Below are 26,183 nucleotides of genomic sequence, written 5' to 3' on the forward strand. Positions count from 1 at the left end.
AGATTTTGTTTTTCAACTTTTCAAGTTTTTGTCTTCTTCTTTTTTATTTTTGCAGCTTTATTATAGTTTCAAGGTTATTTCCCGAGTGCGGAGCTAAACAAAGGGATTTGAGAGCTTCAGAATGTGAGATTGTAAATAATAATTAGAATGCTCCACTGTATAATTATATTATTTGCATGATAATTTTTCACACGTGTCTGGATTTATTATGATTCAACATATTCAAATGAGGCGAAATCCATGTAAATTTTGAAAACAAGTTTTTTTTTTGTAAAGAAGAGAAGAAAACAGATCAAGATTCGTATTGTCTTTATATCCAACTTTTATTCATTCATTTTGATCTTGTATTGTTGTGGAATGAACGGCGCGGTTTTTAAATTCCGTCTTCTTTGTGGACTTTAGAAATCGATCTCGTAGCATCTTGGGTTAAAGTATTAAAATATATAAGCTGTTTGTTTCGGTTAAAGGGACATTCCAATAAAGCATATACCCTGTGTTGCCCTGTGTAGGATCCGCGGGGGCGGGTCATGTCACACAGGTTCAGATAACACTAAATATACAGTCCATTCATTTTGCACTTGGCATAACACAATCAATTTAGCCGTGAGTATTAAAGTAAATAGTGCCATGTGCCAAATTACGTAAGTATTGTCCCCCATGTCTCACAAGGGCCCAATGTAGTGGTTTCCAACCTGTGGCCCTTAATGGTTACTAAACTACAATGACACGACAGCTGGAGCACCACAGGTTGGAGACCATTGGTCTAAATATTGCTATACAGACCCATAGGGACTTGCTGTGCCCCCATGCAATCCAATACATTGTGCATCAATGTTCTAGTTGACTAAGGCTCTGTTCCCACTGCTATTACTCAAAGCTTCTACCGGCAGATTTGTCACATTCAGCAGCTAGTCAAAGGGGTCTTTCGGTGATCTTGAAAAGCCAATCGGCCTATATGAACTGAGCTGTAAAAGATGATTCCATCTCGTCTTTTGGGCTACTTGGGAGTTATGTAAAGACTATGCAATTTGCGCAACTCCCATTAAAGTCAACGGGAGCTGAACAAATCGCATAACTCATTCACTTTGTCCACCTTCCGTCGCTGCAAACAGGTCGGTGGGAGTACGGGGAACCCAAAAGACAAGATGGAAATACATCTTTAAAGGGGTACTCCACCCCTAGACATCGTATCCCCTATCCAAAGGATAGGAGATAAGATGTCTGATCTCCCTGCTGCACCCGACATTCATTTAGAGCGTCGAGTGCAGTGCCGGAGGCTCGTGACATCATGGCCACGCCCCCTCAATGCAAGTCTACGGGAGGGGGAATGACGGATGTCACGCCCCCTCCCATAGACTTGCATTGAGGGGACGTAGCCGTGACATCACAAGCCTCCGCCTTGCATCACCAGTCATCCGGCATGGAGCAAAGTACGCTTCGTGCACCGGATGTCTGGGGTGACGCAGCTGAGATCGTGAGGGTCCCCAGCGATGGGATACCAGTGATTAGATATTTTATCCCGTATCATTTAGATCTACTCTAAAATAGGTCTTGGGCACTTATAATCATGCATGCACGGCTTGGCTCAGTGTGCATGCATCATCAGTGGGAAAGGGAATAAGAAGCTACCAGGCACCACCGGCAGCGGCTTATCTCATCAGGCATGATGAAATCCAAACAAGAAGAAGAGATGATCCAGCGTGGGTCAGTAGAAATCCAGACTTTATTAGAACTCACAGTAAAAGCAGTAAAAGCAACCAGCAGATCAGACGCGTTTCAGGCGCATGCGCCCTTCGTCAGTGATGAAGGGCGCATGCACCTGAAACGCGTCTGTTCTGCTGGTTGCTTTTACTGCTTTTACTGTGAGTTCTAATAAAGTCTGGATTTCTACTGACCCACGCTGGATCATCTCTTCTTCTTGTTTGAGTCTGTGTGCACCGGGCTGGGTGCGGATCCGTGTCGGGGGCGTATTGGTGGAGCGAGCTGGATTTTCGCGAACTACACATGATGAAATCCAACATGTCTGACCCTTATTTATCCCAATATCTGCCTTTAGGTGAGAGTCTGGTGACACACATAAACATGTTGACTGATCCTGAAATTGTTGGGATCAGACAATGTTTATTGTGTATGGCAGTGTTTTCCAACCAATGTGCCTCCAGGTGTTGCAAAACTACAACTCCCAGCAAGCCGGAAGTTGTAGTTTTGCAATAGGAAAACATGGGTTTATAGGAATCTAGTGTAATACCCTTTCTGTCCTGTAGTAGTCAGTACTGGATATATATATACTGTATTTGTCCTATATTTAAAAAATATATATTTTATATCAATTTCTTTTTTTTTTTTTTTATTATTATTACTGCAAACAGCAATTATTATTACTAATAATCAATAACACTTTTATTTATTGTCTCAGCACCAATTCGATATTTTTAGTAACCGTATATCACTAAATATGATTTTAAAAAATCCTTGTCCTACCTTGTTTTAGGGGAGGTTGTCAGCCATTCTTCATGCTTTTCAAATGTTATTAAATAAGCTGCAATTTCCTAGAAAAGATAAAAATAGATATATATGGTTAAAATCAAACGTATAAAATGTTATTGTTACAAAATCTAAATAAAAAAAAAAAAATTCAGATGCGGTAATATCCAATGACCCCCATAAACAAGTGGAAAAAAAGAACGTGTGGTTAAAGTAAAACCTATAAAATGTTATTGTTACAAAAAACGAAATAAAAAACTAAATCAGACGCGGTAATAACCAATGACCCCCATAAACAAATAAATAAAAAACACAGGAGGCTCGCGAGTTCAAGGCCCGGCTTCGTCTTTTCTCTCCCGGCTCATTGAGTCGGATTATGCTGAGTAAGACCTCCTGCCTCTTATTTGGCAGATATTTCTATGTGTTTGTCAGTGATATATATTTTGACAATCTAGTGAGCATTAATGTTTTTCTTATGTGTGCTGCGGCATTCAAGTGCATAGCCAATGATCCTGCAAACTGCTTAAACACAGAGCCGGGGAGAGAAAAATGCTGAAAAATTGAAATAGTTTGTTGATCGCTTTGGGAAAATGTATCGGTTTCAGGGACAATAAAATAGCTGAAAAAGTGAGACATTTGTTTTCTGATTTTGTGTTGTCCTCTAGACCTCCATAGTTCTGATACATTATATCCCTTTGCTACCACGGCCACCATTGGTGTTTAGAAAAAAACCTGAGGTTATCAGCTTCGAGCCGTTCAGGATGAGTTCAATATGTCTGCTCAAAGATGTATATTTATTGGAACATATAAAGCCACATACAAGACACGTTTCTGGGCGTGAAATGCCCCTTCCTCAGGTGTGTAATGGCATATGCCATGTATGGTCATGTATGTGGCTTTATTTGTACCTGGGTTTTTCTTGATCATGATGAAAGTCTACGGCACAGGTGCCAATCATGGCCCACACACATATGCCGCTGCACATATACATGAAATGTTTCTGAGCGTGTAATGTCCCTTCCTCAGATTTGCAATGGCATATGCCATTGCACAACTGAGGAAGGGGCGTGAGACGTCCCGAAATTTGTCATGTATCTGGCTTTCTATGTACCCGGGTTTCTAATATCTCATATCTATCTATCTAATTTCTATCTATTTATCTATCTACCTCATATCTATCTATCTATCTATCTATCTATCTAAATACCTATCTATCTCATATCTATCTATCTATCTCATATCTATCTATCTATCTATCTCATATCTATCTCATATCTATCTCATATCTATCTATCTCATATCGATCTAATCTATCTATTTATCTATCTATCTCATATCTATCTATCTCATATCTATCTATCTATCTACAAAACAAACAGGAGAATACAGCAGCACACTGCTAACACAAAGATACAAATAAAACATGAAATGCTATATTGCTACAATGAAAGATTGAGGTGCTTCGCTCACCATTTTGCAAAATAGTTTGGACCATCTTTGTATCGTTGTGCTAGCAGTGTGCTGCTGTATTCTCCTGCTTTTGGATATTCAGCCTAGCAGTGTGCACCTGTATGCCGGGTCCATGCAGTAGTTTGGTATCAGTATGTGCTGGCCAACTTATCCTTGTTTGTGTTACACATATGGGGGGAGTGGCTACCTCCATGTTGGATCCTACACCCCACCCATCTTTATAAGGTGCTAGATGTTTCACATTCACAGTGTAGGGTCTGTCCTAATGAGGACACCTTATCGCGGTGGGATGGTCCAAACTATTTGGCCAAATGGTGAACGAAGCACCTCAATTTTTCATTGTAGCAATATAGCATTTCATGTTTTATTCGTATCTCATATCTATCCATCTCATATCTATCTATCTATCTCATATCTATCTATCTATCTCATATCTATCTATCTCATATCTATCTATCTATCTCATATCTATCTATCTCATATCTATCTATCTCATATCTATCTATCTATCTCATATCTATCTATCTATCTCATATCTATCTTTCTATCTATCTCATATCTATCTATCTATCTCATATCTATATATATATATATCTATAAGCGCTGCAGAATCTGTAGGCACTATATAAATAAAATTATTATTATTATCTATCTATCTATCTATCTATCTATCTATCCATCCATCCATCTCATATCTATCAATCTATCTACCCCAACCAATTTAGCTCATGATTCACTATGAGGGTATTTGGAGGGATACATAACACCCTTCAGGTATCTTTCTCATCCACTGTCATAATGAGAATTTTATATTATTATCCGGGATAAAACGCTACAAAGAATTTTTCTAGACAGTTGCACAAATAGGATGTAACATCTGAATCTGGATTCTCGCACCATGTAACAAGTCATGTGACATTACACGATAACTCCGCACATTGCTGTTCTGCTGAGAGGGAAGCAAAGTCATCAGAGAAAGGGAAAAAAACCTGCGCGGACACCTGAAGGTAAATTAAATATTTATAAACACAACAACATCTCTGCAGATGGAATTACTGATTTATTAATAATTTCCATAAAAAGCCAGTGGGTGACATCACATAAGTCATATCTTCTGCTTTCAGGCAAGATTCAGCCCATTAATTTCGGATCCGGATCGGGCGCCGCTCTGATTCGCTAACAGTAAATTGGCAGAGCCTGTCGTACAAATTAAAGGGGACCAGACGTCCCAAAACTTATTTAGAACCTGGAAGTCATCAAAATCCTGGAGTCTCCCGGGAAAGAGTTAATTGCGAGCAATAAAACACACCTAGCACCTGGAAAGATCTGCTGAATGTGCGGCGCCCCCTACCGTCACACTTAAAGGGGAATGCCACCTAAATTTACATTTTAGTATATTCTAGGAACAAAGGAATCTGTAGAAGTGTAAAGAGCTATTTTTATGTAGAAGACTTCTCATATCATCAGACAATGACATTGGCCTATCTCATAATATATCTATCTATCTATCTATCTATCTCATAATATATCTATCTATCTATCTATTTCATAATATATCTATCTATCTATCTATTTCATAATATATCTATCTATATATCTCATATCTATCTATCTATCTATCTCATATCTATCTCATATCTATCTATCTATCTCATAATATATCTATCTATCTATCTCATAATATATCTCTCTATCTATCTATCTATCTCATAATATATCTATCTATCTATCTATCTCATAATATATCTATCTATCTATCTATCTCATAATATATCTATCTATCTATCTCATAATATATCTATCTATCTATCTCATAATATATCTATCTATCTATCTATCTATCTATCTATTTCATAATATAGCTATCTATCTATTTCATAATATATCTATCTATCTATCTCATAATATATCTATCTATCTATCTCATATCTATCTATCTATCTATCTCATATCTATCTATCTCATAATATATCTATCTATCTATCTCATATCTATCTATCTATCTCATATCTATCTATCTCATAATATATCTATCTATCTCATATCTATCTATCTATCTCATAATATATCTATCTATCTCATAATATATCTATCTATCTCATATCTATCTATCTATCTCATATCTACTTCATATCATTCTATCTCATATCTTTCTATCTCATATCTATCTCTCTATCTATCTATTCTATCCCATATCTATCTATCTATCTATCTATCTCATATCTCTCTATCTCATATCTATCTATCTATCTATCTCATATCTATCTATCTCATATCTAGCTCATATCTATCTATCTATCTATCTCATATCTATCTATCTATCTCATATCTATCTATCTATCCCATATCTATCTAATATCTATCTATCTCATATCTATCTATCTATCTATCTCATATCTATCTCATATCTATCTATCTCATATCTATCTAATATCTATCTATCTCATATCTATCTATCTATCTATCTATCTCATATCTATCTCATATCTGTCTATCCCATATCTATCTAATATCTATCTATCTATCTCATATCTATCTATCTCATATCTATCTATCTATTCCATATCTATTTATATGGAAATTCATAGTATCAGACAACCACACTAAGATTACATATTGTAATAAAATAGAAATTGCGCTAAGACTCACAATATCATTTGCAGTGATTCCGCAGCAATTACATTATCATACTTATACGTCGCCGACCGCATTAGAATGGAAACGGTGATTTTAGTTCATTGATAATCTGGCTAATAGTCAGCTCCAAATGAAGTTTGGCAGGTCCATGATCATTAAGCCTGAATTGGCTCCTAGGCTCTGATAAAGTTAGGCCTAATAGCTTTTTGGACTCCGCGATATCATAGAAATGTTACCTGCGACAAAGCCGGGATTTGTTTTTCTTAATTGATTCAGCCAAAGCGCATTCCACGTAAATAGCGACATTATACTGGATGATTTAGTCAGAGATTTGTACAACTGGCTGGAACTGCATATATTAGTGCACTCAAGAGACTTTCTACCCTAGATACTGAAATTATGTACCACCCCCCCCCCCCCCCCCAACATTGATGACCTGGGTAATGGGACCCCACAATATAATATCATACACATGGTAATGATGGGTGTGGTAGTGTATATAGAGGGGGGGGGGAGCCCCAGGGGCGTAGCTAGAAGCCACGGGGGCCCGATGCAAAAAATTATCCTGGGAGGGGGGGGGACAGCTTACCTCTCCCGTAGTGCGGTCCGTGGCTCTTTAAAGGGGTATTTTTCTATTTGACTATGCTACAGGGCTTGTAAATTTAGTGTGGGTCATAATATTGTGTCTGTACCTGTGTTTGATGATCATCTCACTATTCTTATGTGATCTTTGCCCTGATGTTTATTTTTAAAAGCATAGAAAATAAATGTCGTCTCGGGTTTTCCAAAGTCGCAGTGCGGCCGAGACATCACATCACTAGTCCGCCTGTCTGTGCTTCAATGGGTGGAGCAATGCTGGGTGTAGGGAAGATCATTCTGCAGGGAATTGTAGTGTTACAACAGCTGGAGACACCCTGGTTAGAAAACACTGGTCTATTGTTTACAGCACAGCATTGAAGGCAGCTCAGGTGTGCTGCAATGGGTGGGGTAGCTGATGTGTAGGAGGGAGAAAAGTGACCTCACAGTTACAGACAAGGAATCATGGGACTTGTAGTTAGAGGGAAGGAACTTCCACAGTAAATAGCCATTTCACAAAAAGATAGCCACAGCATTATGGTAGACTCACAACATAACCATTGGACTCCAATACAAGCACCACTCCTACCTAAGCATGTCTAAGCAGTTGCCACACCCCCTCCCATAGACTTGCATTGAGGGGGTGTGGTGTGACGTTACGACTCCCACAGCCCGCACCCAGCGATTAGAACAAAATGTTTCAAACACTGGGGCAGTGGCGTACCCCTTTAACTGCTATAGCTGAATCCCAAGGCCCCAAATGTGAACATGGTCCACAGAGCTAGTGATGAGCGGCATAGGCCATATTCGAATTTTTGATATTTCACGAATATTTGGATGGATATTCGTCCTATATTCGTGAATTTTGCATATTCGTTCACATTTTCTTTCCATGCGTGATTCATAATAAGATTTGCAACATGCGCGATTATATCTGTCAACTAACTACTTTCCTATTGGTTGCTAGGGAGGTTGCTAACCTCTGACAACTGTATTTGCATCCTTCTCCTTGGGCCACGAGCTATAAAAAAGAGAGGGATCAGTGTCCTCTGGAAGTGCCGATATTCGCAAATTTTCGCATATTCGCATTCTTTGGACCACAAGCTGGAAGCAGGGAGGGATGATCACTTTTTATTTACACAGTACACATCATTGTGATGTGTACTTTGAAAAAAAAGAAATAAAAAAAGGAATATGCGGCATGACGAATATAATTCGCAATATTCTAAATATTTGCGAATCCGCTAAGTGACGAAATTCACGAAAAAAATTTTGCTATTCCAATATTCGCGCTCAACACGACACATAGCTTTTATTCCAAACTAGCAATGTTCAGTACATGAAAAATGATAGAAACTTCTACAGATTCTGTTGATTCCTCCTCAAATACGTCTTTTAACTCTTTCCTTGTATCCGTCAGCTGTCCCATAAGTTTATATTTAAATTCTATACACCAATTTTTTCCTGTCATTTTGATCACAACGACACTATAAAAGTGTCATGAATAAAAATGCATCTACGCGTTCGGCTTCTATAGTATAAGTAGGATAGTTCAGAGGGAAAGTGCATGATTGGTAAAGGATGTCAATACCATTGGGAATAATGTGTTTGCATAGGAAAGGTATCATTTGTGAGAATAGGAGGAAATTATAGAACGAGCCCACGAGCGACGAGCAACAAAGGGACGAGACAACCCATAATACGGGAGCGAATTCTTCACTAAAAAAGAAGCTTACAATATATCCGTCCAAATATATGTGTATAGATGAGGTTGGTGCAGGTGTTAAGAAGATTTTTGCTCAAAAATAATATTTAAAAAAACCTCAACAAATAAATAAACAAATAATTAATTTAAAAAAGACAAATAAATAATTAAATAATAAATTATTTATTTTATATCAATAAATAATTAAATAATTAAGCAGCTCGGAGTAAAAAAATAAATAAAAATCTGGTAAAATGTTTATTTAACCCAAAACTATAACATGCCTGCCACATCAGTTAAAACAGGTAAGCACAAGGTATGCACAAGAACCTCTCATTATTTTTCGAGCTGCTTAAACAATTAAGAAGCTCAGAGTTAAAAAAAAAGCTGGTTAAATGTTTATTTAAAACAAAACTTTAACATGCCTGCCACATCAGCTAAAACAGGTAAGCACATGGCATGCACAAGAACCTATCATTATTCTCCGAGTTGCTTAAATAATTAAGCAGCTCAGAGTAAAAAAATAAAAAAGGTGGTAAAAGGTTTGTTTAAAACTAAACTATAACATGCCTGCCACATCAGCTCAAACAGGTAAGCACAAGGCATGTACAAGAACCTCTCATTATTCTTCGAGCTGCTTAAATAATTAAGCAGCTCAGAGTTAACAGAAAAGAATAAAGATAAAAAAAAAGCTGGTAAAATGTTTATTTAAAACAAAACTATAACATGCCTGCCACGTCAGTTAAAACAGGTAAGCACAAGGCATGCACGAGAACCTCTCATTATTCTCCGAGCTGCTTAAACAATTAAGCATCTCAGACATGAGCTTAAACAATTAAGCAGCTCTGAGTTAAAATAAAAAATAAGAAGCCGGTAAAGTGTTTATTTAAAACAAAACTATAACATGCCTGCCACATCAGCTAAAACAGGTAAGCACAAGGCATGCACAAGAACCTCTCATTATTCTCCGAGCGCCTTAAATAATTAAGCAGCTCGGAGTTAACAGAAAGAAAAAAAAGCTGGTAAAATGTTTATTTAAAACAAAACTATAAGATTCCTGCCAAATCAGTGAAAACAGGTAAGCACAAGCCATGCGCAAGAACCTCTCATTATTCTCTAATAATAGCCTGTGCTGCACTATATAAGCAACAAAATTAATAAAATAAAATAAAAAAAACTTCATATATCAGTTTGCTGGTCTCCTCAAGACAGTGTTTCCCAACCAGAGTGCCTCCAGCTGCTGCAAAACTATAACTTCCAGCATGCCCCGACAGCCGAAGGGAGTTGTAGTTTTGCAACAGCTGGAGGAACACTGGTTAGGAAACACTGCCCTATTGTATATATCCCAGTATTTCCCAATCGGTGTGCCTTCAGCTGTTGCAAAACTACAACTCCCAGCATGCCCGGACAGCCCAAAAAAGTCCCATCTAGGCTCGTTCGTGGCTAAGTAGTCATGTAGCCTTTTTTATTTATTTAACAAAAACAAATAAAAGAAGTTTTAACACTTTTTAGTTTAATTTCTTTTTTTTTTTATTCTCGAAAAGAATAAAAAAAATCTCTATATTGTAAACACTTAAAAATGTAAAATCCACAGCGTCCAGTAAATTGCCTAATATTAAGCGCCATTTGTCGCGTTCCACATTCCCGTGAAATAGTTAGCGAAAACATTTTTGGAAATGGAAACCCACACCTGATTACCCCTAGATAAAGGTCACGTCAACCCTACATTATGGCGTCCGCGAAGAAAATTATGGGTAGAATTGGAGGACAGTAAATGAGTGAGCGGCATCAGATATTTTTCTTCTATTAAAGTGAAATGTACAATAACGGCGCAATTTAAAGCATTTCCCAATGGATCCGTAATGGCGGCATTTCCAGCGTATAGCAAATAGATTTCGCTCTAACTAAATTATGACTATTCATGCTGCTAATGATACACGAATCTCCGTAATGCTTGTGCACCTTTATATTCATGTCTATTATACCGATACAACCGGGACACTCCGAATGTGTATGGAAATACGGAAATGGCGGCTCGCTGAGTGTTCTAGGATTCTAAACCGAATATTCAAGGAATTTAATAAAAATAGATACTTAGTAACAAACTTTCCTTGAATTTTTTCCTCTGTTTCCCCAATCCATTCCCCTTGTTTGCATCTGGCAGTATAACATGTGACCAATCACTGGCCGCCGCGGTCACATGACGTATGGCGACATAACATAGTAAATGTGGAGAAATTGGATGAAGGCCGCTGGTGGTAAAGAACCAGGGGAGAGTTTGGACTCATTTATACTACAAAAAATAAAGGCTGAAACCGCAAGAAATGTCTGCGAAAAATTCTATGTAGATTCCGTCTTGTCTACAATTAGTTTTCTAGTACTCTGTGCACAACTTCTCAGCTCCTCCTGCTCTATAACATGTTACCTGCAGATTGTATTGTACTGTATATATCATCTGCTCAGCTCCTCCTGCTCTATAACATGATACCTGCAGATTGTACTGTATTTGTATATATCATCTGCTCAGCTCCTCCTGCTCTATAACATGATACCTGCAGATTGTATTGTACTGTATATATCATCTGCTCAGCTCCTCCTGCTCTATAACATGTTACCTGCAGATTGTACTGTATTGTATATATCATCTGCTCAGGTCCTCCTGCTCTATAACATGATACCTGCAGATTGTACTGTATTGTATATATCATCTGCTCAGCTCCTCCTGCTCTATAACATGATACCTGCAGATTATACTGTATTGTATATATTATCTGCTCAGCTCCTCCTGCTCTATAACCTGATACCTGCAGATTATACTGTATTGTATATATTATCTGCTCAGCTCCTCCTGCTCTATAACCTGATACCTGTAGACGTTGTTTAGACATTTCCCAGTTTTAGTAGGATGATTACAATAAGTGGGGATGGGGGTCATCATGTACAACTACAGAGTTATCTTCATGTCATCCCATATACGTGTTTGCAGAAACAATTTATCCAGTTTTGATGTAACTTTCTTGCAGTTTATATCCGGAATTATAGCCTCTTCTCCAGTAATTCATAGAGTTTTTCATAATATTCAGTCTTCTACACCTTCTACTTTACCGTAAGTGGAGTAAATCCTCCAAGTTGCTGAAGAGGTTGTCAGTAATAAAAAGTTATGAAGTTTCCAACTTGAGCCCATATTGCTTCATCTCCTCTAATTCTCTAGTTACTGTAATTGCAATAGATTAAGCGTCTCTATGTTTTACTACTCTGCGATGCAATGTATATTATACAGACGTTCATTTTGGGGGATCTATGATCATCTTGTTAGTATTGCAGTAAGTCTCCGAGGATGGGAAGATGAGATACGACAGCTCTGCTGAACCTGAGCCGCTCCATAATTTCAGTGTCAGGTTTTAGGCACATAACAAAATGGAACCAATGGAGCAGCAACGTAACCGGAGCGAGAACTGAAGGGACTTTGCAGTCAAAAAAAAAAATAGGTAAATCTGAATCACTGGGAGAAGGGGTCACAATATCTACGTGATCTACGTCAGATCGGAAAGCAGCTACGAAAAGACTCTCCGGAGGACCCGGTATGTCAATGCATTATATGGAAAGCCCAAGAATTAAAGGGGTGCTCCAGTGGAAAACTTTTTTTTTTAATCAACTGGTGCCAGAAAGTTAAAAAGATTTGTAAATGACTTCTATTAAAAAATCTTAATCCTTCCAGTACTTATTAGTTACTGAATACTACAGAGGATTTTTTTTTTCTTTTTGGAAAACAGAGCTCACTGCTGACATCATGACCACAGTGCTCTCTGCTGACATCTCTGTCCATTTTAGGAACTGTCCAGAGTAGGAGAAAATCCCCATAGCAAACATATATGCTGCTCTGGACAGTTTCTAAAATGGACAGAGATGTCAGCAGAGAGCACTGTGCTCGTGATGTCAGCAGAGAGCACTGTGTTCCAAAAAGAAAATAATTTCCTCTGTAGTATTCAGCAGCTGATAAGTACTGGAAGGATTAAGAATTTTTTAATAGAAGTCATTTACAAATCTGTTCAACTTTCTGGCAACAGTTGATTTAAAAAAAAAAAAAAAAAGTTTTCCATTGGAGTACCCCTTTAATGGACATTGTGTAATTCTTAATTTTCCCTGTGGGGGCACTGCAGGCAATAAAAAAAAAAATAAAAAAAAATAAAATAAAAAAACTTGCTGTTGGATTTCTGGAGATTAAAATAAATAAATAAATAAATAAATAGGGTGGGGTCTGATTTCAATAATAGAGTCCATAGATTAATGGGTATTTCTCTTATATTTCTTGTATAAAATACAAACTGTATCAAGAGACCCAAAGCAAAAATATGGCAGTAATGGTGTAGGCAGGTATAGCGCAAGGGGCGGGCAGAGTAGGTAGTTGTCTAGGGAACCTCTACATGAAGAGGAGAAGTGGCCACCAGGGTATTGTAGGGATCCATACACGTGGCACAGAATAATCACGGCAGGCATAAACAGTAGGTGAAAGAGGTGAAAGGATGCACTCACCCAGGGTACTTGCTAGTAGAATACTTTATTCAAAGACGGTGAAAATGCACAGCGGGTAGACGCAGATGAGTGACCTCGCAGCCTTGCTGCGAGGTCGCTCATCTGCGTCTACCCGCTGTACATTTTCGCCATCTTTGAATAAAGTATTCTGCTAACAAGTACCCTGGGTGAGTGCTTCCTTTCACCTCTTTCACCTCCCATTTATGCCTGTTGTAATTGGAGTGCACGTTTATCCTAGTGGGAGTTGGCTTTTTGGGCAGCTGTGCCGGACTTTACCGCACTTACATTCAGATAATCACGGCAGGCATTGGGGAAATTTAAGGTGTACCTGCAAAAAATTAAAGCATGTCCTAGGGAGTGTTCAGACCCCAATCGATCAGGAAAACAAGCGGGAAGAGAGTGGGGATGCCGCACGCTCTCTGATCCAAAAGACGGCACTCTAATAATCTTTTTTTTTAGGCAGAACCATGCAAACAAAATGTGACAAAGTCAGACTAAAACCATGAGCCCCGATGGGAAAATGGAAGAAGGTGGATGCTTTCCAGATCAGCTGATCCTTTGTTGTAACCTCTTGGGATATCTTCAAGACATGTGGCCGCGTCTCGTGAGAGCTGACTGCATTTGGATTTTGATGGCCAAATGTCGATGTGTTCTCAATGAAGACAGGAGGGATAAGCTGCTGCCAGAAAGCTCTAGAGGAGGCTTATCTCTCTGAAAACAATAAGATCTGGCAGCTAAAATCAAACATGCGCTACCCTTAAGAGTTGGGAAACTATCATACACTTTAGACCAGGGGTCTCAAATTTAAATTTTCTGGGGCCACTGGAGGTAGAGGCTGGGTGAGGCTGGGCCGCATGTGTCCCTCACATATAATGCCCCCTGTGCTGTGCCCCTCACATATAATGCCCCCATGATGCGCCCCTCACATATTATACCCCCATCATGTGCCCTTCACATATAATGCCCCCATGATGCGCCCCTCACATATAATGCCCCATCATGTGCCCCTCACATATAATGCCCTCATCATGTGCCCCTCACATATAATGCCCCCATCATGGGCCCCTCACATATAATACCCCCATCATGTGCCCCTCACATATAATGCCCCATCATGTGCCCCTCACATATAATACCCCCATCATGTGCCCCTCACATATAATGCCCCCATCATGTGCCCCTCACATATAATGCCCGCATCATGTGCCCCTCACATATAATGCCCGCATCATGTGCCCCTCACATATAATGCCCCCATCATGCGCCCCTCACATATAATGCCCCCATCATGCGCCCCTCACATATAATGCCCCCATCATGTGTCCCTCACATATAATGCCCCCATCATGTGTCCCTCACATATAATGCCCCCATCATGCCCCCAGATAGATATGGCCCCATCAAGTAGGGCTCCCAATATGTGTACAGGCCCCCAGATAGATATTATCCCCGGCAGGTAGGGCTCCTATTTAAACAATTATGCCCCCTAAGAAGATAGGTTAGCCCTGGTGATGAGCAGGTCCTCCCTTATTAGGTAAGTTAAGTTTCACATCTACAGTACTTACATCTCCCTGCTGCAGCCTATAACGAGTATTCCTTGCTGGGATGCGCGTGTTAGGTGACGTCATCACATGCGCCGTGCAGATGTCAGCGCCCCGGCATCCTGAACTGCGGATGCGATGACGTCACCAATCGCGCACATCCCTCCAAGAAGGCTCGTTATAGGCTGCAGCAGTGAGATATATGTACCGTAGCAGTGTGTGCCGACATAGGTGAAGTCTTTCTGGCATTTAGCACTGCTTGCCCAAAGCAGGGGTAAATATCTGAAGGAATCACCTGCCCAGCGCCTGCCCGCAGTTTGAGACCTCTGCTTTAGACAGTCGGATGGTCCCAACAAAGTTGGTGGGTTTGGAAGACGTGGTGTGGTGAAAAGGAGCATGTTTGCCAATGTGAGTGGCCATTACTAATCCTGGCAGAGATACCTCTCACCTTGATCTGGGGCCAGAGGGAGCCCAATCGTCCTTCTGCCCATATGAGTAGACCAGAACTATGACTGACATGCAACAAAGACCTTGTCATGTGGTTTATGTTGGAGCTCCGGAGTTTGAGGTCCTATGACATAACTAGGACTGCCCCCTATTCGCTTGTTGTTCTCTTCGCGCTCAGACTCCACCTATTTAGATGAGTTTATTCTCCGTCTGGTCACAGGAGACGCTCCTTATCATCGCTGCTCTTCTCCGAGGAATCTATTAATTTTTTTTCCCCTTCCTTCTAATCTTCAGAGTTACAATCCTTGTTTACTGTTCCATTCCTCCAAGATAAAAAGCCGAGGTGAGAGGAACTGTGATTAAATCTCACACATGAAAACTGACCAAGATAAGACGCCGGTGAAGTGTCGCCTTTTTATATTTAGGAATGACGGACAGCTTTATATGACCAGGATAACAATAAAAATAAATAAATAAATGAGAATACTCAAGTGATGATATGAAACAGCGGAGCTGAGTCTGTCATTATTTAGTGCGATGGCCCCGACATAGAACCATTTCAACATACGATGCTTTTGTATGTCGGGGCCATCGCATAAACGGCGCCCCGTGTGCTCCGCTGACGATCACTTACCTGTCCTCGGGGCTCCGGCACGTCTTCTTCGGGATCCGCTGCATCGTCGGCGCTCTCCATCGTCGTCATCATGTCGCTGCGCACGCCGTCCCGTCATCCAATAGGAGCGGCGTGCGTAGCGACGTGATGTCGGCGACGGAGAGCGAGGATGCCGGGGAAGCAGAGGCCTTGCCGGAGCGTCAGGGACACCCCGGGGAGTCGGCGACAGCGATGGACTGCGACATTCAGGCCAGCGGTGACGAGCGGTGACGGTCCAGAGTGGCGGGGACACGTGAGTACAACTTCCTATACCAGTGTTCTTCAACCTGCGGACCTCCAGATGTTGCAAAACTACAACTCCCAGCATGCCCGGACAGCCAACGGCTGTCCGGGCATGCTGGGTGTTGTAGTTTTGCAACATCTGGAGGTCCGCAGATTGTAGACCACTGTCCTATACTTTACATTGCACGGATCCCTCAACATGCAATGGTTTCAACAAACGATGGTCCATTTGGAACGGATTACCATTGTATGTTGAGGGACCACTGTATATCCCATATCTACCAATGTCTCTGCTACATTCATGGCTGCTGTGGTTGGTTAACATTGCAGGCTAGCATTAGTGTTGAGCACGAATATTCGTAATGCAAATCTTTATCGCGAATATCAGCACTTCGCGTTTTCGCAAATATTTAGAATATAGTGCTTTATATTCGTAAAGACAAATATTTGTGTTTTTTGTGTTTTTTTTCACATGCTAATTTTTATGCAAATTTGTATGCAAATTTTTGCATGGAAAAAAAGGGAATGAACATAGTGAGTATGCAAATTTCGCGAACATAGGACGAATAATCATCAATATATTCGCGAAATGTGGGGAATTCCAATATGGCCCCTGCTTCTCATCACTAGTTAGTATTACAGTTTGTTAATTTTGGTCATTTGGAGATAAAGGGGTTATCCAACATAAGATGCACATAAAGGGGTTCTCCAACATAAGGTGACTTTAGTAATTAAGTGTCATACAGTAATGGACATGCTAACCAAGGATCTGTGCTTGTGTTGGTGGTAAATGGCCGTGTCCTGTGTCCCCATCACACTTCTGGCTTCTTTTTGGCAACTGTCTACTTCCTGTTTCTATGACCTCCCTCTGACTACAATCCCCAGGATTCTTTGTTTTAAGATGGAAGATGACTTATTTCCCTCCCACATATCAGTCACCCCACCCATTGCAACACAGCCATGCTCCCTTTGATCACATGACTTGCCCGACATCACCTGACACACAAACTGTGGATCTGGGTGATAATGATTGCATGTGAACCAGTGATGTCATCAGGGGGCCGGCTTCAAACACAACAGATGAAACAGCCGAGTCCCCTTTCAGCTCCTGACTTGTGATGTATTGTCTCGGGCAGCACATTAAGCTGGGAAAGCTCCGAGACAACACTCATTCTGTAGGCTGCAGGTAACTGCGGGGAAAAGAAAGACATTTGATACCAGCCACCAAACATAGGTAAGTGAAGTAAATTAGTAACTAGACTGGCTCTGCTGCCCCTTTTTGCCATTAAAAAAACAAAAAATCCTGGAATACCCCTTTAACCCTATTATTGAGGTCCAATAACCCCTTCATTTCTCCAAACTGTGGACCTTCAGCTGTTGCAAAACTACAACTCCCAGCATGCCCGGACAGCCGTTGGCTGTCCGGGCATGCAGGGAGTTGTAGTTTTGCAACAGCTGGAGGCACACAGGTCTGGAAATACGGCCTTAGGGTTTCAGACTGACGAGGGCCCGACTCCCTACATTCCCACCAATCAGGCACAGACTCTATAACTAAGCGCACTACTGCTTGAAACGCGTCAGGGGTTTCCTTGTACCTGTTTTATCCTTTTATATCCTAATAAAGCGCACAGATTTTGTGTTGGACATTCGTTTCTACTTGAATCAGTCACAGTGCTCCATAAGGAACAGCTCTGTATACTGAGTAGTGGCCATTACTGGTACTGCAGCTCACTTAGTATCCTAAATCAAAATCATCAATACTAAAGATATTTAAAAAAAAAAAAATCCCTTCAAAGGGGCTGTCTGTTTTTTGGCTGTCTGGGCATGCTGGGAGTTGTAGATTTGTACCATCTGAAGGGCCACAGTTTGGAGACCAGTAAATTATAATGACTGTGGGACAGTGTTTAATTTCCCTACAGCACTCCCACAGGGGAAGATGAGTATTACATATAAATTCATATAATGCAGGGATACATAGGGTCATCCAGATTTGCAACATCTGGAGGTCCACAGTTTGCAGAAACATCGAGTTGCTAAGGGTTAACCGACAATATAGCTCTGCTACACCTGTAAGTATCTGCTCAACACTTCGCTCCCGAAGGTTCTTTCCAGTCGACGACCGCCGGGGCTTTATTTTTCCCGAATTTGGAAAGAAAAATAATGAAATAAATAAATAAAGTTAAAAAAAAAAAAAAAAAAAAAAAAGGAAAATCAAATACAATGTAAATTGAAACCGTAGGTGTTATGCTGAAAAATGGGCCGGCTGTTTTTCGTTTACCAAATGACAGATCCTCCACGGCGCAGAATTGAGCAGCGGCGGAGGACGCGGGTAACAGATTGCTGTAGTTCAAACTTGTCAGGATGAACGTCTGGGAAGTGTGATAGAAGGAGCTCTTGGAGGGTTCTTATACAGGAATAACAGTGATGAAGAAGATAGTTATGCATAGAAATATACAGGTAATACAGCGCTGCTTTGACTAGGAGAGTGTCTCCGACGCGGGATTTAACACCCATCGCATTCACAAGAATCTGACCTTTACTGTTCAATGAATATTTAAGTTGGAGGAAGCCATATAGTATCCTACATGAAAATGCATGAAGAAAAAAAAAAGTTTCAGAAGAAGAATTTTTTTTTTTAAAGGGGAATCATTCCAAAAAAAGAATTGATTCATATTTTACAGATGTAATTGTTGGTAATATTGTATAACAACAGCAGTAATAGCATCAATAGCAACAACAACAACTAAAACATCAATAACAGCAACTACAACAACATAGATAACAACTACAGCAACATAGATATTAGCTACAACAACGATTACAACAACATAAATGACAACTACAATGGCAACTACAGCATAGATAAAACTACAATGACAACTACAACAAAGATAACAACTACAGCAACATAGATAATAGCTACAACTACGATTACAACAACATAAATGACAACTACAATGGCAACTACAACAACATAGATAACAACTACAATGACAACTACAACAACATAGATAACAACTACAGCAACATAGATATTAGCTACAACAACGATTACAACAACATAAATGACAACTACAATGGCAACTACAACAACATAGATAACAACTACAATGACAACTACAACAACATAGATAACAACTACAGCAACATAGATATTAGCTACAACAACGATTACAACAACATAAATGACAACTACAATGGCAACTACAACAACATAGATAACAACTACAATGACAACTACAACAACATAGATAACTACAACAACATAGAGAACAACTACAGCAACATAGATAATAGCTACAACAATGATTACAACAACATAAATGACAACTACAATGACAACTACAACATAGATAACTACAATAACAACTACAACATAGATAACTAGAACAACGACAACTACAACAACATAGATAACAACTACAACATAGATAATAACTACAAAAACAACAACTACAACATATGTATCAACTACAACAACGACGACTACAACAACTTAAATGACAACTATGAAGACTACAAAACCACAAGATATTAAGTACAACGGCAACTATAACAACATAGATAACAACTACAACGACAACAACAACATAGATAATAACTACAACAATGACAATTACAACAACATAGATTATAACTACAACAACGACAACTACAATATATGTATCAACTACAACAATGACAACTACAACAACGACTACAACAACATAAGTGACAACTATGAAACTGCAAAACCACAAGATAATAAGCACATCAACGGCAACTATAACAACATAGACAACTACAACAACATCAATAACAACAACTACAACAGCATTGATAACAAGAACAACTACAACAACTTCAATAACAACATCAATAACAACAACTACAACAGCATTGATAACAAGAACAACTACAACAACTTCAATAACAACTTCAATAACAACAACAACAGTTGCAGCAACATCGCTAACAACTACAACGACAACATCGATAACAACTACAACAATGACAACAACATTAAAGGGGTATTCCTGGAAAAAACTAAAAAAAAATCAACTGGTTCCAGAAAGTTAAACAGATTTGTAAATTACTTCTATTAAAATATCTTAATCCTTTCAATAATTATCAGCTACTGAAGTTGAGTTGTTGTATTCTGTCTGGCAACAGTGCTCTCTGCTGACATCTCTGCTTGTCTCGGGAACTGCACTGAGTAGAAGAGGTTTGCTATGGGGATTTGCTTCTAACCCAAACCCCCCGCCCCCCCTGCGATCTCTGTGAAGTAACCTGGCATTCTGAACATTAAGTTCAGAATACTGGGTTCGGGCGGCTGTGGACATGTTGTCATGCCACTCCCCCTCCATTCATGTCTATGGGAGGGGGCGTGATGGCCATCACGCCCCCTCCCATAGGCATGAATGGAGGGGGAGTGGTGTGACATCACAACTCCCGCCGTGGGAACTCAGCATTCTAAACAGAGATCGCGGGGGCTCCAAGCTGCGGGACCCCCGCAATCTCCCACAGCATCCAGCATTCTAAACAAACTCCGGGTTCCTGTGGTCATGATGTCCTGCCACGCCCCCTCCGTTCATGTTTATGGGAGGGGGCGTGTCAGCGACACGCCCCCTCCCATAAACATGAACGGAGGGGGGCGTGGCATGATGCTACGAGGGTGCCTTGCCGGGACATCAAGACCACAGCCTCCGACTCCGAGCGTTCTGAACAAACTGGAGCACCGGAGTACCCCTTTAAGGAGCTGAGTCGCACTTTCAGACACAACCAGTAGGTTGATTATGGCGCTCTTTTTTGGGGGAGAAAAAAAAAAAAGTAGCCATATTTTTCTAATCCTGTTCGATAGCGAGAGATAGAAAGACGGAAGGAACGCCGGGGATCGTTTTGCTGCCAATTTCCAACTTCCAAATATTTGGTTTCAATTAAGTATCTAAGGTCGTCGGAAGACGAGGCGGATCCTTTCATGGCTTGGCATTCGGCGGCGAGCATGTGCTGTTTATTCTCTGGAGTTTATGTAATAAATATGTTTGCAGTCTAAACAAATCTTCGATATTACGGGCGCGCACAAAAGGCGGTCTATCAAGCGTCAGATTAAGAGGCCGCCATTGTTGTTTTATATTGTGCGCGCTATCCCAGGTTTTATCTGTATAGTACAAAAGATAGAAGATCGGAAAAAAACCCAACTCCACCAGCTGTCCCCAGCATCTGCTATCGCCACAAAATGCGATTATATTACTCCCAAACGAGAGGTAAAAATATCTTGTTTCCAATAGTTTTAGTTTTAAGACTCCCAGTTAATGTCCTTTGGGGATTTCAGTGGTGCCAAATCTCCACGTCTTCCACGCTTCATTATGGTGATGTGAATGTCATATTAATGACTTCCAACCAATATGTTTACACTGCAGATAAATTGCCCCACAATCCTTTGCATTCGGCGCACAAGAAACAAAAGTCTGTTTACGATAAACTAAGTAGCCGCCTCAATTAAAGGCATCATGACAGGACGGGGGGCCGGGAGATAGGGGATCCTGTCAGGGACGACGACGCTTCATTACTTACTGGTGTTACCCACTTTGGATAAAAAAAAAAAGAAAAAGAAAAACGTTAAAAAAAAAAAGAATTAATAAATAAAAAAAATAATAGAAAAGGAGCTGTCAAGAAAAGTGGTGCGGAAAGGAGCTGTAAATTGGCGCGGCCCTGTTACAGTCTGCAACGCTGCAAAACCTTCTCATGGATTTAATCTGATTATTGTAATAATGTCAAAACGGGGGCGGGCGAGCGGAATAAAGGATAGAGCTCAGGTGAGACGGAGTAAAATATCATTTGTTCTATAACAATTTATTATTTCATTAATGTCAACATGAACAGGAAGATAGATCTGTATTATGCCTACACTAATATATAGAGAGAGATATGAGATAGATAGATATATAGATAGATATATAGATAGATAGAAAGATATAGATATGAGATAGATAGATAGATATGAGATAGATAGAAAGATATAGATATGAGATAGATAGATATGAGATAGATAGATAGATAGATAGATATGAGATAGATAGAGGGATAGATAGATAGATATGAGATAGATAGAAATGAGATAGATAGATAGATAGACAGATAGATATGACATAGATAGATAGATAGATAGATATGAGATAGATAGATATGAGATAGATAGATAGATAGATAGATAGATAGGAGATAGATAGATAGATATGAGATAGATAGATATGAGATAGATAGAAAGATAGATATGAGATAGATAGGAGATAGATAGATAGATATGAGATAGATAGAAAGATAGATATGAGATAGATAGATAGATAGATAGGAGATAGATAGATAGATATGAGATATATAGATATGAGATAGATAGATAGATATGAGATAGATAGATATGAGATAGATAGATAGATAGATAGACAGATATGAGATGATAGATAGATATGAGAAAGATAGATAGATAGATATGAGATAGATAGATATGAGATAGATAGATAGACATGAGATAGATAGATATGAGCAAGATAGATATGAGATAGATAGATATGAGATAGATAGATAGATATGAGATAGATAGATATGTGATTGATAGATAGATAGATAGATAGATAGATATGAGATAGATAGATAGATATGTGATAGATAGATATGTGATAGATAGATATGAGATAGATAGATAGATAGATAGATAGATAGGTAGATAGATAGATAGATAGATATGAGATAGATAGATATGAGATAGATATGAGATAGATAGATAGATAGATAGATAGATATGTGATAGATAGATAGATATGTGATTGATAGATAGATAGATAGATAGATAGATAGATATGAGATAGATAGAAATGAGATAGATAGATATGAGATAGATAGATATGAGATAGATAGATAGATATGAGATAGATAGATAGATATGAGATAGATAGATATGTGATAGATAGATATGTGATAGATAGATATGAGATAGATAGATAGATAGATAGATAGGTAGATAGATAGATAGATAGATAGATAGATAGATAGATATGAGATAGATAGATATGAGATAGATAGATAGATAGATAGATAGATATGTGATAGATAGATAGATAGATAGATAGATATGTGATAGATAGATAGATAGATAGATATGAGATAGATAGATAGATAGATATGAGATAGATAGATAGATATGAGATAGATAGATATGAGATAGATAGGTAGATATGAGATAGATATGAGATAGATAGGAGATAGATAGAAAGATCACCATATAAGAATGTAGGTAGCTGATATATTGAAGCTACATTTTTTCTCTATATATTATTAACAATCCTGCCCGGTTTTGCGCTGTATATATATATATATATATATCCTGCAGATCAGATATAACTAGGACACATCCCCATATAGACCCAGGGACATGGAGCTGGGACACCTCGGGGCCCAGGAGATCAAAGACATAGATCATCGGAAACATCTTTTACATCTGAGAATTTACTATTCAAGAAGATAATTGTTGCATTTTAGGCACAAATATTCCGTGAAAACATTTTGGACACATGAAAACATCTCTGTTTCGATGTCGTATCTTCTGTGATTTCTGTGACCTTTGACCCTGCTGTACGTTCTGACGCAGTTCTCCGGCCAAGACATGAAAAGGGAAATAATCGAAAGCATTGATGGCATTAATGTTATGGACCCGATTCCGTAACCTTTACCGCCCAAAATATCATCACGTGATCGCACTTCACAGACGGCTCCACTTCTGAGACCAAATGGATTTTATCTGAAGATTAAAGTCACAGCAGACGCATATAACCTAGAAATATGGCCGCTGCCAGACACCGGAATACAGAAACTCTAACAAAAAATCCATCTCATAAAGTCATACAGAAGAGGAAACCCGATAGAACCCGGGATGTAGAAGGGAATCACAGAGCGGCCGATCAATACCCTCCGAGGCCCAAAATGTATTTTCTGGTTAAATGGTGGACTTACTTTTAACCCTTTTTTTAATGCACTGAAATAAAATAAAAAATAGTAAATTCAGAAATAGACTTGATAAGGAACCTCTTACAGTTTTGTGGTTATAGTTCATATACAGACCTATGTGTCTCCATGGTAACAGACTACAAACAAGTCCTCTGTGTAGTCATTTGTTACTTTTTCCATCTTCATCAGCTGCTACTGGGGCTGTGTATGGGGGAGGGGCTGTGTACGGGGGAGGGGCTGTCTACGGGGAAGGGGTTGTGATGGAGAGGGGCTGTGTATGGGGGGGGCTGTGTACGGGGGAGGGGCTGTGTATGGGGGGGGCTGTGTACAGGGGAGGGGCTGTGTATGGGGGGGGCTGTGTATGGGGGAGGGGCTGTGTACGGGGGAGGGGCTGTCTACGGGGAAGGGGTTGTGATGGAGAGGGGCTGTGTATGGGGGGGGCTGTGTACGGGGGAGGGGCTGTGTATGGGGGGGGCTGTGTACAGGGGAGGGGCTGTGTATGGGGGGGGCTGTGTATGGGGGGGGCTGTGTATGGGGGGGGGGCTGTGTACGGGGGAGGGGCTGTGTACGGGGGAGGGGCTGTATATGGGGGGAAGGGCTGTCTACAGGGAAGGGGCTGTGATGGAGAGGGGCTGTGTATGGGGGGAGGGGCTGTGTATGGGGGAGAGGCTGTGTACAGGGGAGGGGCTGTGTATGGGGGAGGGGCTGTGTATGGGGGAGGGGCTGTGATGGCGAGGGGCTGTGTGTGGGGGAAGGGCTGTGTATGGGGGAGGGGCTGTGTATGGGGGAGGGGCTGTGTACAAGGGGGGTATGGGCTGTGTATGGAGGGAGGGGGGTCTAAATCATGTTGGAATTTTGTCTTCTTACAGGGATGTGGATATGCACTTTGCCATTGTTTTCTTTATTCTGTCTATGATAGATTGTTCGATAGATATAAGAGAGATAAATAGATAGATATGAGATAGATAGATATGAGATAGATAGATAGATAGATATGACATAGATAGATAGATAGATAGATAGATATGAGATAGATAGATAAGAGATAGATAGATAGATAGCTATGAGATAGATAGATAGATAGATAGATAGATAGATAGATAGATATGAGATAGATAGATAGATAGATAGATATGAGATAGATAGATAGATATAGATATGAGATAGATAGATAGATATAGATATGAGATAGATAGATATGAGATAGATAGATAGATATGAAATGGATAGATAGATAAGAGATAGATAGATAGATATGAAATAGATAGATATATACTGATATGACATCACAATCAGTAGAACACCATAAATAAAATGTATATAAAAATATAAAATCTATCCATAACTTCTATAATTCAGTAGACCACAAAATACAAAATAATAAATAAATAACTATTTTAAAACATTTGAAGACAACAGCAGAGTGTTTCCCTGGGATGAGGATTCTGTAGAAGAACAAGCAGTGAGCGCGGTGTTAATCCATCACAGGGGACGCCGCCTGTTGTAGCCTCTCTCAGATGAATATAAGGAAACATCTGGATTCAATATAAATATATGAATATTGTATCACAGTCCGGACTATAATGTTCAGCCGTACACTACAGACCTGAAGCAATTCTGTGTCCCCTGAATAAGACGGAATACTCCTGATGCGTCTTTGATGTCTTAGGTCAACGCCAAGGATAGACACAGAATCCCGACAGATAAAAAGTCCAGAGGAAATAAGCTCTCCACCAGATTATATATTTACTCGTAGCAGCCGGGTTTATTGATGAGTCCATAATGCTGGAAAGTCAAAAATGTCAAAGCATTAAAAAAAATCTATAGCTGCTCTTCAGTAAAAAGACATAATAGTGAATATAGGCTGATATATAAAGGGCGACTCTGTCAGAAATGAAAATCCTTTTGGCTTATA

General features: G+C 39.7%; 1 protein-coding gene across 7 annotated transcripts in view; it reads right to left on the bottom strand.

The window, feature by feature from the left end:
* Positions 1–26,183, bottom strand: part of LOC130293821 (calmodulin-binding transcription activator 1-like) — a 1,711,968-nt gene that overhangs the window by 1,277,990 nt on the left and 407,795 nt on the right. For all 7 annotated transcript variants that reach the window (XM_056542963.1, XM_056542962.1, XM_056542965.1 and 4 more), the window contains exon 3: positions 2,482–2,549. In XM_056542963.1, coding sequence (XP_056398938.1) covers positions 2,482–2,549 — 68 coding nt within the window. The remainder of the gene's footprint in view (positions 1–2,481; positions 2,550–26,183) is intronic.

This window comes from Hyla sarda, chromosome 10 (genome assembly GCF_029499605.1).
Source record: "Hyla sarda isolate aHylSar1 chromosome 10, aHylSar1.hap1, whole genome shotgun sequence".
In the NCBI taxonomy this organism is placed as follows: domain Eukaryota; kingdom Metazoa; phylum Chordata; class Amphibia; order Anura; family Hylidae; genus Hyla; species Hyla sarda.